The sequence below is a fragment of the Canis lupus genome, chromosome 13 (genome assembly GCF_048164855.1).
Source record: "Canis lupus baileyi chromosome 13, mCanLup2.hap1, whole genome shotgun sequence".
NCBI classification, from domain to species: Eukaryota; Metazoa; Chordata; class Mammalia; order Carnivora; family Canidae; genus Canis; species Canis lupus.
Window position 1 is genome coordinate 7,654,350 of NC_132850.1, and position 14,688 is coordinate 7,669,037.

At 42.8% G+C, this 14,688-nt stretch overlaps 1 protein-coding gene across 2 annotated transcripts in view; it reads right to left on the bottom strand.

Moving 5' to 3' along the window:
• Window positions 1–4,986: 4,986 nt before the first annotated feature.
• Window positions 4,987–14,688, bottom strand: part of AGO4 (argonaute RISC component 4) — a 39,551-nt gene continuing 29,849 nt past the window's right edge. For both annotated transcript variants that reach the window (XM_072771977.1, XM_072771978.1), the window contains 3 exons: window positions 11,427–11,528; window positions 10,963–11,162; window positions 4,987–8,838 (listed from right to left, as the gene is read on the bottom strand). In XM_072771977.1, coding sequence (XP_072628078.1) covers window positions 8,730–8,838; window positions 10,963–11,162; window positions 11,427–11,528 — 411 coding nt within the window. In that variant the 3' untranslated portion in view covers window positions 4,987–8,729. The remainder of the gene's footprint in view (window positions 8,839–10,962; window positions 11,163–11,426; window positions 11,529–14,688) is intronic.

The window sequence follows — 14,688 nt, forward strand, 5'->3', positions numbered from 1 at the left end:
AAAACATCAAACTACATATTACCTATGACAGTTGTCCTTCAAAAATTTAAGGGTACAATTAAAAAATGGGCAAAATACTAGAATATACATTTCTCCAAAGAAGATAGACAAATGGCCAATAAGCACATAAAATGCTCAACAATCACTAATCATTAAGGAAATACAAGTCAAAACCACAATGAGAAGCCATTTCACACTCATTAGGATGGCTATTATTTAAAAACAAAACAACAGGGATCCCTGGGTGGCGAAGCAGTTTAGCGCCTGCCTTTGGCCCAGGGCGCAATCCTGGAGACCCGGGATCGAATCCCACATCGGGCTCCCGGTGCATGGAGCCTGCTTCTCCCTCTGCCTGTATCTCTGTCTCTCTCTCTCTCTCTCTGTATGACTATCATAAATAAATAAAAATTTAAAAAAAAAGAGTGGGAGAAAATTTAAAAAAAAATAAAAATAAAAACAAAACAACAACAGAAAATAACAAGTGTCCAGTAAGGATGAAATGGAGGAAGTGGAGTGAGAAATAGAGAAATGAAGTAGAGAAATCGGGCCCCATGTGCACACTGCTGGTGGGCATGTTGAATGGTCCATGTGCTGTGGAAAACAGTATAGTAGTTCTGCAAGAAATTACACAGAATTATATGATCCAGCCACTTCACTTCTGAGTATATACCTAAAATAGTTGAAAGCAGGGTCTCGAAGAGATATTTTTACATCCATGTTCACAGCAACATTATTCACAATAACCAGAAAGGAGAAGCAACCCAACTGTCTCCAACCTGGCTAACGGATGGTAATATATCCAGACAATGGACTATTATACAGCAATAAAAAATGAAACACATTTCTGTTATGTGCAGGAACGTGGACAAATATCACAAACGCATAACTGAACAAAAGAAGCCAGAAACAAAAGAATACAACCCGAATGATTCCATTTTTATGAATTCCAAAACAAGCAGAACTACCTAAGTCAAGATAATGATTATCTTTGGGGAGAATGGGCTCAGGTAATGACTAGGAAGGTGTCCTGTGGGCCTTCTGGGGCACCAGGAAACTTCTGTTTTTAAATATGGGTAGGAGTTACATGAATGTGTTTGCTTTGTGGTGAAAATTTGAGCTGGATATTTATTATATTTCAAAATAGTTACAGAAGACCATACAGTAAGGCTTCCCCCCTTTCCCAGTTTTTTCCAACTTGTATATTAAATCTCATTCCCCCCAATTGCTTCCAGTTCTCCCTCCAACAAACAGCCCCCTCCGCCCTCAGATGGTGCACCCACCACAGTCACCCATGACCTCTGTGCTACAAATTCTGATGGGCACTTTTCAGATTTTGTCTTGCTATACGATATTGGATGGTTGAACCACTTCCTTCTTTGTAGCTTGTATCTAAATGGCTCCAAGACTTTACCTATATTATCTCATTTAATACTTAAAACCCCAAGAGGTAAGTTCTAGTACCACCCCTGCTTTGTGAATGAGAAAACTGAGGTTAGAAAAAGTTAAGTCACTTGTCCAGTGTCACACAGCAACTCCCTATCCTACGTATACTTAGTGAAATGTTTTCCTTTGGTTTCTAGGACAACTGGTTCTCTTCTGTTTCTTTGTGCATTTCTTATTCTCCCTCAGACATGCCTCTTCCTATGTCTACCCTGTAAATATTTGCCTTTCTTGGGAATCCATATTTTTCCATTTCTTCTTGCCCTGAATAATCTCCCTGAACACACACGTGAATGGTCTTACGCACCACCTATATGCTGATGGCTCCCACACTCTTTCTCCAGTCCATATGCACCATCTTCAAATCCAATTTGCCCAAAACCAAACTTACCACCTTCCTCCTTTCCACAAAGCACAAATTTGCTTCTTCTTCTTCTTCTGCATTCATTCTCCGAGGGGTATCATTGTCATTCCAGCTACCCCAGCCAGAAACCTGGGAACCCTAATGAATCTGCTTCCTTCCCCTCGTTCTCCATATCCACCTTCAAGAATTTCTGCTTCTATTTTCTGAATATCTCTTGCGTCCATTCCTTCTCTCCAACTGCACTATCACTGCTCAAGTACAAGCCTCCTCATCTTTTGCTTGGGCTGTTACAATAAAACTCTAACCTCCCTTCAGCTTCAACCTACCCCACAACACTACTGCTGGCTTAGCTGACACGGGTCAGACTGTGCTACATGCCTGCACCTAGGGACCCTCTAGCCCTCTTGGCATGCCATCCAAGTTCTGTCCTGTCAGGAACTAATGTTTGAGTCCGTCATCCAGCCTCATCATCTCCTCTTCCTCCCTCACCCCTTATAATCTAAGAGTACTGAAATCACTTGTGATTCATCGAGATAAGTCATGGTCTCTTTTTTTTCTGTGACTTTGCCCATGATGAGAATTCTCAGAATGCCTTCTTCCACCTTGTTCATTGATAACATTTCATATTTATTCTTTTTAAAAAAATATTTTATTTATTCATTCATGAGAGACACAGAGGCACAGGCAGAGGGAGAAGCAGGCTCCATGCAGGGAGCCCAATGCAGGACTTGATCCCAGATCCCAGGATCATGACCTGAGCAGAAGGCAGACGCCCAAACCACTGAGCCACCCAGGCGTCCCTCCTATTCTTTATAGGACAGTCCAGTCATCACTTCCTCTAAGAAGCCTTCCTTCATCTCCCATCTCTGTTAGGAAACTCTCTAAGTGATCCCATGGTTCTGTGTATATATTTCTCATGGCACTTAACTCTCAAAGCCACCTTGTCGCATGTGTGGCCCCAAGTTTACAAAAGAAACTTTCCATGGTCAGAACTTGTGTCTTTTATCTTTATAGTTCCTCCTCCATAATAGGAGTTCCAGAAATGTTTGTTAGACTCACTTATTTTCTCTTCTCCAATTTGTAATATAGTTGCTCCTTTCCTCATCTGCTTGTGTCCCTTTTCTCCTTAAATATTTGCCATGAGCCTCTGGAGAATAAAGGCAGTTTAGAAGAAACCAGAGCCAAGAGGTGGAGAGAGAGGCATATGGCTTACAACAGTGTTGACCAGTCTGTGCCTTCCCTACTTGCTGGCCGCACACACACAGACACACAGACTCACAGGAGTGGACATGTGAGTATTTCTAGCTGGTGCACTTCCCCTAGTGACTGATTCAAGGATAGACATGACCATGACACACATGGTGGGGGACAAGGTGGGAAGGTCATTTGGACTCACCTGAAACACACAAAATAATGTGATTCCCATAAGAGATATTCCATCACCCAAAGGAAGAATAAGGGGAAGCATTTGGATAGACAAAAATTGTAGCTACCACAATCAACTATCTGGGAATAGTGTGTTTAGCATCCCCTCATCCTCTCCTCCTTCACCTTGCCAACTCCTGCTCACCTACCCCTAAACTCCCCACCACTGTAAAGTCTTTCCTGACTCCCCACGGCAGAAGTTGTTTCCCCTTCCAAGTTCCCATTATTTTGTGCTCAACCGCAGGAATAATAGATGGGCCTGGGCTCAGTTCTAGCTATGTCATCCAGAAACCGTGTTGTTTAACTTCTTTGAAGCAGACTCCTCATCTTTAAAAAGGGGACACCATTGTCAACCTCAAAGGAACTGTGGCTGGGATTAAAGATATCAATATAAATTGACTGGTTATACTAGGCACTCAGATAATGTAAATCTCACTGCCTCTCCACTCCATGCCACATTAGAATGAACTCTTTGAAGGATCAAGATTTTACTTTTTTAAAAAATATTTCATTTATTTATTTATTTATTTATTTATTTATTTATTTATTTATTTATGAGAGACAGAGAGACAGAGACACAGGCAGAGGGAGAAGCAGGCTCTCCACAGGAGCCCGATATGGGACTCGATCCCAGGACCCCAGGATCACCCCCTGAGTCAAAGGCAGACACTCAACTGCTGAGCCACTCAGGTGTCCCAATTCTTTTTTTTTTTTTTTTTTTTTAGATTTTATTTAATTATTTGACAGAGAGAGCACAAGCAGGCAGAGGGGCAGGCAGAGAGAGAAGGAGAAGCAGGCTCCCTATGTAGCAGGAGCATGAGCAGGAGCCTGGATGTGGGGCATGATCCCAGGGCCCTGGGATCATGACCCAAGCTGAAGGCAGATGCCTAAGTGACTGGGTCACCCAGGCACCCCTAGATTTTACTCTTCTATGTTCCCAGCACCTAGGCAGAACTTGGCATGTATTGGGTTTGTGATAAATGTTTGACAATGGATAAATACAGAGGGAGAGGGGATCCCTGGGTGGCTCAGCAGTTTAGCGCCTGCCTTTGGCCCAGGGTGCGATCCTGGAGTCCCGGGATCGAGTCCCACATCGGGCTCCCTGCATGAAGCCTGCTTCTCCCTCCTCCTGTGTCTCTGCCTCTCTCTCTCTCTCTATCATGAATAAATAAATAAATCTTAAAAAAAAAATACAGAGGGAGAAATATTGTGCTGATGGAAAAAACAACTACCTCTGGTAAAGTTAGTTGTAGGCAGAATGTGCTCCCCTGGTCAACCATGAATTCCCTGAGGATAAGTGCCATATCGTGCAAACCTCTGTATTATCCCTGCTGTGACTCACCTTCACGTGGTGAGAATTTTTTAAAGACCTGACACTGGATAGCCCCAGGTTGGGTGAATTGAGGCATAGCCTCCTCTGGAGAAGTCAGTGTTGAAAGTATGTGGCCATACTGCCCTCTGGAGACTGCAGGTTTTTCTCAAAACTTCACTTAAATAGATTTTCCCATTGAGAGCTATACCCAGAACCCTGATGAATCTTGTAAAAGTTTTCATATATGACATTTTGCTGAGAAGCTCTTCCAAAATCCCCAAATATCAATTTCTAAAGCTAGGGAGACCCAGGAGTTAAAAACACAAAGTTTCCTCTCTGTTCTTTCTCAAATTTCTTAAATTGAGGGTACTTTTTGAAAAGCGACCATGTGTTTTACCAGTACAGTATACTCTGTATGTATTAGACAATTAACAAGAAAAACAACTTTTGGCACAAGAATGCCAATTTATTCTCTTTTGGACACATGAACACAAAATATCCCTGCAGGCCAAAAAAAAATTGCAAAATTTAAACAACCATCATTTTATCTCAACATGAGGATATCACCCCTCCCTTAATAGTTTAGAAAGTACCTCGTATTGCTAGAGACATACATCCAGTCCAAAGTTAATAAAATACATTTTAAAACATTACAGGTCTAACAATATAGAAACCAAAATTACACCATTAGTCAAATGAACAAATGCAAACATTTTCAGCCACTAGACATAGAGCATGAATGTCAATAGCAAGGGATAAGAAAATGGTTAAGCGATAACAAGATCTTCCCTTTAATTTTATAAGGAAAAATCCTCGGAGTTGAAGCAGTATTCATACAATGCCCTCAGCCTCCACTTTCTTAAAATGAAAGCAGAGCTCCCAACACCTTGCTATTGAGCAAGAAAATCTTACAGCACATCCACAAAGGGTCACTGGGGCAGAGCAGAGAGAGCGGGCCTCCTTAGGCAGTGGGTTGCCTTTTCCCACAGCAAGGGTAGGTAGGGGAACCAGGTGGTGAGCTCCGACACAGGCTGGGCACCGGATCCTAAAGTACAGGCCATACAGAACGTGTCTGCTTGTAAATCATCACCTTTGGAAGCAGCAAACAGAATTTACAGTAAGAATGAACATGTTCTGCGTGCCCAGGCTCTGAGTGCTTTAAGTCAGCTAGTTCACTTTAGAAACCCCGAGGGTTCAGCAGCTTCAACAACCACCACCACACCACGTAATCGGTTCTCGTTTGGATCGTCACCACTCTCTTAATGTCCCCGCACCTTATTCCTTAACGGTTACTCTTTAGCATTGCTACGTTTCAATCTTTCACACCACATGACAGGGCCTAACCAGGCTGCATTTAAAAAAAAAAAAAAAAAAAAAAAAAAAAAAACCCAAAGGAAACCAACAGACAAACAGCCTAAACCTACTTCTAGAGAATGCACACCTCCCATTGATTGACACATGCATGACAATTCAGTCGGCCCCGAGGGGTTAGGGTATTGCAGCTGTCAAGCCAAATTGCAACTATGCATTTAGACTTGCTTGCAACAGTATTGCTGCAGCTCCGACTCTATAGTGATTACCTCTTAAAGATTCACCCCCTCAGCAGGTTTTGTTTTGTTTTTTTCCCCAATAATCCTAGTTCTTCCATATTTCTTTCCTTTCATCCAAAATGAGAGCATCTGCCCCCTTAAAAGTACTGTTTCCTATAAAAATAGGCCTCCCGGCTTTTCCTCCACCACCACACTGATTCGGCCCAGTGTACAGGACTGACTGAGGTTGTACAAGCTGTAGAGTTCAAGGTCAAGCATTCAGGCCATGGCCCGGCAAGCCAATCCGGGCTCCGTGGCCCTCCGCATCGCTCCCTGCTGCACGCAGGACAGGACAGGGTGAGAAGTGACACTTCTGTGCGTTAACAAGCAGGCCTGAGGCCCTCGAGTACAGGTGGGGTGCCCGCTGGCCAAGGGCTCTGCACATCCTGAACCCCGGCAAGTCCTGCTTCTCCGAAAGAAGCTTCCTCCTCCTGGGCCCAAGGGGGCCAAGCTGAAGGGTATTTTCTGAGCTCTCCCTGAACAAGTGTGAGCAAAAGCAGCAGCCAGCCCCTCACCAACAGGTCCTGATTCGTAGTATCCACGTGAGGTATTTGCAGAAAAGGAAAATCTTAAGCAATGAACACCTTCCGTCCATTCACTCCTGCCTCGGATGTGCCTCGGTTACAGACCTTGCTTGGGGCCCCGCTGCACGCGCCGCTGCAGTCCTCGGAATGAGCTACGGGACTCTGCTGACCTTCTAAAGTTTCAGCAAACACGGAGGAGGGGGGTGGGGGCCGCCGCTGACCTACGGCACGTGGAAATGTAAACTTCAACGTATTTACAAGCTTCTTTAAAAGACCGAAGAAAAACAGTGCTTTGTATTGCTGGGATTTTGAGAAGGCTAGTTCGAGCGATCTGGACCGGCTACAGAGTTCAAACACCTTTCACCATCAGATCCAGTGTTTCCCCACCAGCAGTCTCCAGACAGGGGGGCAAAGTGGTTTTCCCACATTGTGTCTGTCTCTTCCCCCAGCACCTTCCTCAGTCACACGGAAGGCGGCTCTGGGGCTTTGATCCCCTTCTCCAGCTCTCACTTCTGAGGTTCCAGGATTAGAGAATCACAAGTCAGTACAATTGGGGCTGGGAAACACTGGCTGGAACTACCAAGACTCTATGTAACTGCTGTCCATTCACAAAGTGGTATCTACACTAAATACAAAATACATTTTTCCCTACATTTTCAACTGATGCTTGCTTTAGATCAGCTCCCTTTGTTTGGACAAGAAAGGAACCCGTCTCCTTGCGAGCGGAATCTAGAATCTATTCAGAAAAATCAACCTCTTCTAAGCAATTTTAGTTTAGGGAAAGGAAGGAAACCCCACCAAGTACATCTCAGGTTGAAAGAGAAGAAAAAAAAAAAATTGCACTGCACATAATTGTGTGAGTAACCTTGATTCCCGGGAAAAAAAGTTTTAAATGCTGGTACATTTGTGCAGGTTGCAGCATCACTCAATGTACTTTGAGGATTGGCAAAGCCTATCCGATAAGGAAGCATCCTGGTTCTAGCTTATTTTAAAACAAAGTGACAGGACACCAACTGTGACTATAAAACAGATAAAAATAATTCTTTAAAAAGTCATGGAAATATATGTCTTTTCTGACCAGTTTCAGAAATTGCCAGATTATGATCTATAAGAAGTAGCTGATAAAATCATACTGAAATCTCATCTAAAAAACTACATTGTTGGGGGAGGAAGAGAAGGGACCTTAAAAAATGTTTATTGCCAAAGTTAATTTTCTATGAGAAAAGCTTAAAAATCATTTAGATCTAACAAACCACACAGCAGCATAAAATGGGCACTTTTGAAAACTTTGAAAAATACTAAAAGTTTTTTTTTTTTTTCAGAGAGGTGGGAAACATGAATACTCTTACCATGGCAGTGTTATTTTGTCACCGTGACATGCATTACATCTCTTTGTGCTACACATTCACAAAAGTCAACCAAATAAGAGAACTGCCTGTCTGGATTTGCAGCCAAATATAGTGCAATTGCCTGGCAGCCTGTTCTTGCACCAGCACAAGTCTGTAGATATCATGAAGATGAAGTAGGAAAACTAATAAAACTGTAAAACTTTCAAAAATTAATGCTCATTAAAGGCATTTACAGTGGTGAAGTCAGAAATCTCCATTAAAAAGTCTATGGACCCACAGAATTAGAAAGTTACGCTGAACTGAAGTAGATTGGTTTTTCTTTCCCACTTATGCATACACCCCACTCAATGGATACAGAAAACAAGGAATAATCTTCTAAGACTAGAGGGATGCGGTGAACACCACAGCTAGCAAAATATTCCATAGAAACCTTTCTCATAAAGTCCTTAAGGAAGTTCAGGCCGATCAGCCTTTGCAAGATGAGGTAAAAATTCAGTCCAGTGCATCAGAAAAGACAATCTAGGAGTATCTATTACTTTTTAAAAAATGGCTCAATTTTGTTGATGCATCAGACAGTGCTGCAAAGTATAGATTCAGTGCAACTATTCCAAGCTGCTGGTAGAGGACCACCTGAAGTCAACTTGGCTCTCTCAGAGGCGGTAGGCATTTGAAACATTTCGAGGCTGCGTGGGGTGCCAGATTGGTTGAGTTCTTTTTCTGAGACTCTCAGGCAAAATACATCGTGTGCTGGGTATCATGGTGGATCTGCACAGCCTTGGCCAAGGCCTGAGGATCCCGGCCGTTGCTCTGTCCTGACACATGACTGCCTTCCGCGCTGTAAAGAGAAGAATGCAAAAAAACAAAAACAAAAAAAGAAAACAAAAAACCCCAAGCGTAACAAACAAGAGACCACTTCAAATTTCACATATTTCACATAGCACAAACTACTGGATTCAAAATCTCAGGCTCTTTAAAAAAATTTGTTGTGTCTCTCTAAACATGAGTTTGCTCAACTGAAAAATGCATTCGACTTATTGGATGGGCTGTTGCAGTAAATAAATCAAATGATGTCTACAAAGACCCAAATCCTTAACAGTGCTTACGTTAGGAGTTCTACTTTTATGTGTGGCTAATGCCTACTTGTCCTTTAGGCTACAGTCAAATGGCATTTTCCCCAAAGAAATCTTCCCTGCTTCCCAAGTTCAGGTCACAGCCACCTGAGACATACTTTCACAGAATCCTCCACTTTTCTTGCATGGTACTCAACGCGTGTGAAATTAAGCTATTAATTGGATGGTTATGTATTTCCCCCCAGGAAGTGTAAACTCCAAGAAAGCAGTGACTGTCGGTCTTACCCCTGAGCCCTTAGCACCCAGCACATAGTGTAGTCTCAGTAACCATTGGTTGAATGAATTTCCGTGCCTGGCATAGTGCTGGAACGTTCTACGTTGGCTGTGCAATGTTACTACGCTGTGAGTCTCCCCTCATCTACTCCTCACTGGTGACATGACCTCGGAGAGGGTACATCTCCTTGAACTTTGGTCTTTTAAGATAATGGTAATAACTTCTGAACATATGTCCTCAGGCTACTATGATATAAAGGGCTTGGCAAACTGTAAGTCACCATCCCTCTTCTGACTTCAGTGGTTACTTTTGCTGCTTAATTATTTTACTACTTAAATTATTATTGCTCTTACCATCTAAGCTCACAAGCTTAGTCATCTTTTACTTCATCCTCTTCTCTCCCACTCATGCCCAGTTAATGGCTAAGGACTGTCTGCTTTATCTCCAAAGCAGCTTTTTACATTTAACAAAGAACAACCTTGCTCTAACATACTTTTTCCAGCTTTAGGCCCGCTCTTCCCCTTTCGTGTGCTCCAGCCAAAGAAAACTTGCTATTGTCTAAACATGTTGCTTGCTTTCTCTTTATGTCCATTGTACCCTCTGCCTAGAAAATCCTTTTCTCTTCTTTCTAGAGCCAAATCCCACCCATCCAGCTATGAAATCTTCTCTAACAACCTTTCTTCTAACGTCCCACTGCACCTTCACCTATACGGCCTTGGCCTAATTGTCAGTGCTGTTTGCCCGTATCATCTGCCATTCTGAAACAGAAAATCCCGGGAAATAGTTCTTTCTCATCTTCATATTTTTAGAACTGAGCACAGTGCTGGGCACACAGTCAATTCCTAATAAATGTGTTGAATGGATGAAGGTATATTACAGAATGGAAAGTATAAAGCCACAGCTGGGCATTTTCCATTTTCAACCCTTACAGAAATAGACTTGCGATGGAATGTCTACTATTTAGCAGCTGAATTCAGACTTGGGGAAGAGCCCAGAAACCGCTACACTTCACAGATTGTCATTTGGAAAAGAAAATTAATGCAGAGAGCTTGTTCAGCTATTTAATAGTGCTCGGTAACAGGTCAAAATGTCTGATGCTTCTGAGATCCCTATTTGGGGGTGACAATTGTCTGGCACTCCTCCTCTCCCACACAGATGCCCAGATTCACTCCAGTGCATTCCTCCAAAGTGTACTGAAAGCCAAGTGAACTGTGCAGGACTTCCCCTTGCATGAAGTGGAATCCACAGGCCTGTGACTGCACAGACCAGAGCCAGGGCACTGTGGGGGCCACCTTTGGGGCTGCTCACGACCTGCGCAGAACTGAATGCATTTGGCTCTTTGGGAAAACCACAGGCAACTCCAAATTAGACGTTCTTCCCTTGGGCAGACTATATAGATAGGCACACCATGCAAGTATGAGCAGGCCTGAGCATTTCTAGAACCAGAAGTCACATAATAAGCTCTCAAAGGCACATTCAATTTTATTCACTTCTTGAAATTTAAACCCTAAAAAGAAGTTTAGCTCCTCCAAAAACTTCTCTATAGTAGCTCATTTTTTTTTAACACATTGGTAATCCAGGCAAAAAGAGATTTCATTGCGGCTGAGAAACTTACCTGTCATGATCTTTATCCACCAGATGATACCTTGCCCTGAATGCTACAAGCCGGGCATAATATGCAGGGGCTGGAATGGAGACCGAGCGTGTGCACCTCACATACGTGTGACATAGCTGGTAAGTTAGTAGCTGGAGTTCATCTGCGGTGAAGCAGTTGTCATCCCACAAGACCTGGTAATGTGAAGGACGGCTGGTTCCCTAGAGAGAGACTTTTATGATTAATATGTTTCTGACATGGGTTCACTCTGTGAAAGGAGAGAAACGTTGAAATCTACTCCTTCAATTCAGAAATATTCCTGCCTAGCACACCTACAAGCAGACCGAAAGATAACAGTTCTAGAATACAAGCATTAAATTAACAAAGTGATGCAGAGTGTTGAATAACAAGTCTAGTCAAGCCAGTTGCTGAATTTGCAAACATCTCCTTATCAAGTCAAAGATCTGAACCAGCTTCTAAATTACCTGAATTCCTGCATGACTACAGAGGTAAAAGTCAAACTCTGAAGGATGTGTGATGGTACTGTCCACTGTAGTGCCTGCTGGTACGTTGCCACTTTTCCCCACCTACCAAAAAAAAAAAAAGGGGGACGAGGCATAATTAGTCACCAAAATGTCAGACGGGGTTCAGGCCAGGCCATATTTTTCTTTTATTTATTAATTGTTAACAGGTTAGCAAACTGCTCTTAAGTGAAGTTTTGAAAATTAGTTTAATTCAACATGTTGAATTTTTCTGTAATGTTTCTTAGCCCAATCACCTTATTCTTTTTCTTTTTTTTCTTAAAGATTTTATTTATTTATTCATGAAAGACACAGAGAGAAAGGCAGAGACACAGGCAGAGGGAGAAGCAGGCTCCATGCAGGGAGCCCGATGCTGGACTTGATCCCAGGACCCCAGGATCACGCCCTGAGCCAAAGGCAGACGCTCAACAACTGAGCCACCCAGCTGCCCCTGATGTTAACCTTAACAAAGCATAATATCTTCAGTTCTTAATCTAATCAGCTATAAAACTAGGTGATGATCATTTACACTTTATTTTTTAAAGATTTTATTTATTTATTTGACAGAGAGAGAGAGAGCATGAGAGAGAGGGAAAGAGAGAGAGAGAGAGAGAGAGACGGGGGGCGAGGCAGAGGAAGAAGCAGACTCCCCACTGAGCAGGTTGCCCAATGTGGGGTTTGATCCCAGGACCCTGAGATCATGACCTGAGCTGAAGGTGGACGCTTAACCCACTGAACCACTCAGGCGCCCCTCATTTACACTTTTAAAATTCTAAATTGTAAGGTTCACTTGCAGCCAAAATGCTACAATCAAACTTCTAGAAAAGCAGAGAAGGGAACTTCAGAAATGCATTTACAAGGAAAGGAACTACACCTGGCTATTTGGTTCACTTTCTCCTTCTTGTGCTATACAGCAGGGTTCCATATGAGGAAGTTTATTTTGTATAGAGACAGGAATTTGATGGGAGTTTATTTGGATCCATTCTAACTACCATTATGCTCGGCTGACTTGTAGCCAAGGCTACAGGAACCTCTATGAGTACAGAAAAGTCTCATTCCATCAAATTCAAATGTGGACTAGGGGACCTAGCTGGACAAGAGGAAATGTAACTGAGTTATAATAGTTCTGACATTATTTCCCAAAGTGTGTTCTTTAGTAATATGAGTTCCGCAGGATAAGTTTAGATATTTTATGGTCAAAGAGATTTGAGAAATACCGGGTTGAACCTAAGTTAAAAAGGTTTTTCATTGAAAAAAAAAAGTTTTTCTACTGTATGACTTCTCAGAACCTTTATTCGATCATGTATAATCTTTAAGAGGGAGATGGAGTATATAGTATTTTCCAAACTTATTTGACCATAGAATCCTTTTTTAAAATATACTAATTGATTAATTAATTAATTTTTAAAGTAGGCTTTATGCTCAGTGTGGTGCCCAACGTAGGGCTTGAACTCACAAGCTCGAAATAAAAACTGGAGCTGAGATCAAGAGTTGGATGCTTAACCAACTGAGCCACTAGGCAATTTTATTTTTATTTTTAAGTAATTGCTATGCCCAGTGTGGGGCTTGAGCTCATAACCCAGAGAATCAAGAGTTACCAACTGAGCCAGCCCCATGTCCCAGCATGGAATCCTTTTTATTTTTATTTATTTATTTTTTTAAGATTTCATTTATTCATGAGAGACACAGGCAGAAGGAGAAGCAGGCCCCATGCAGGGAGCCTGACGTGGGACTCGATCCCGGGTCTCCAGGATCATGCTCTGGGCTGAAGGCGGCACTAAACCACTGAGCCACCAGGGCTGCCCCATGGAATCCTTTTTATTTTATTTTTTATTTTTTTTAAGATTTATTTATTTATTTATGATAGACACAGAGAGAGAGAGAGGGAGAGAGAGAGAGAGAGAAAGAGGCAGAGACACAGGCAGAGGGAGAAGCAGGCTCCAGGCTGGGAGCCCGACGCGGGACTCAATCCCAGGACTCCAGGATCGCGCCCTGGGCCGAAGGCAGGCGCTAAACCACTGAGCCACCGGGGGATCCCCAGGAATCCTTTTTAAAACAAATCTCTTAGAATCTATAGGTGAGAATGGATGGAGGTGATGCCTTGAGGAAAAAGGGATCCAGGCACGTTCATTTCAACAATTACTGCTTGAACGCCCATGTGGAGGGCTCTGCGGCAGATGTTGGGGATGAGAGACAGAGGCATGGAGAGAACTAATGAACTTGCACTCCTGTCCTTCATGAACACCATCTACAATGAATTGCAATGCACTGTGATAAGGGCATTATGGAAGGCACTCGAACAAGCTGGTGGGAGGAAATAGTTGAACCATCCTTTATAGGATAAGCAGGAGTTGCAAGAGGGGGATGGGATGAAAACCAGAAACACTCCTCAAATCCCCTAAAGTCAGGAATAGATAAACTAGTTGTGGTTTATCCATATGATGAAATACTAAGGAACGAAAAGGAATAAACTGGAGATATGCACAATAAACTTGGACGAACCTCAAATGCATTATGCTAAGTAGAAGAAGCCAGACCAAAGGCTATGGTCTCCCACATATATGTCATTCTGGAAAAAACAAAACTGTAAGGACAGAGCAACTGTCAGTGGTTGCTAGGGGCTGTACAGGTGAGGGAAAGGGTTGACTGCAGAGGGCTCAGCAGAATGTGTGTGCATGATGGGACTGTCCATGTCTTCACAGACATGGTGGCTACACAACCACATCCATTTGTCACAACTTGCAGAACAATACACTAAAAAGGTTGTATTTTACTGTTCTCTATATTACACCTTAATAAGAACAGGAGGGGGGTCAGAAAGAGTAGGATGGATGTGGTCATCCCAGGGATTCAAATCCACAATATACATGGGAAATGGAAAGTGTGTATGAGGGCATTGTAGAAGGCTGAAACTATATGTTATGTTTCGGGTACCTTAGGAAAACACTGAACACCAAAGGGAAGTATTTGGTAGGCAATGGGGGATATGTGTAGGTTTCTTAATAATGGAGTGGCAAGGTAAGGTGTGTAATTTTTTTTTTAAGATTTTATTTATTTATTCATGAGAGACACAGAGAGAGAGGCAGAGACACAGGCAGAGGGAGAAGCAGGCTCCATGCCGGGAGCCCAACGTGGGACTCGATCCTGGGACCCCAGAATCACGCCCTGGGCCAAAGGCGGCGCTAAACCCCTGAGCCACCCAGGCTGCCCAGATGTGTATTTTTTT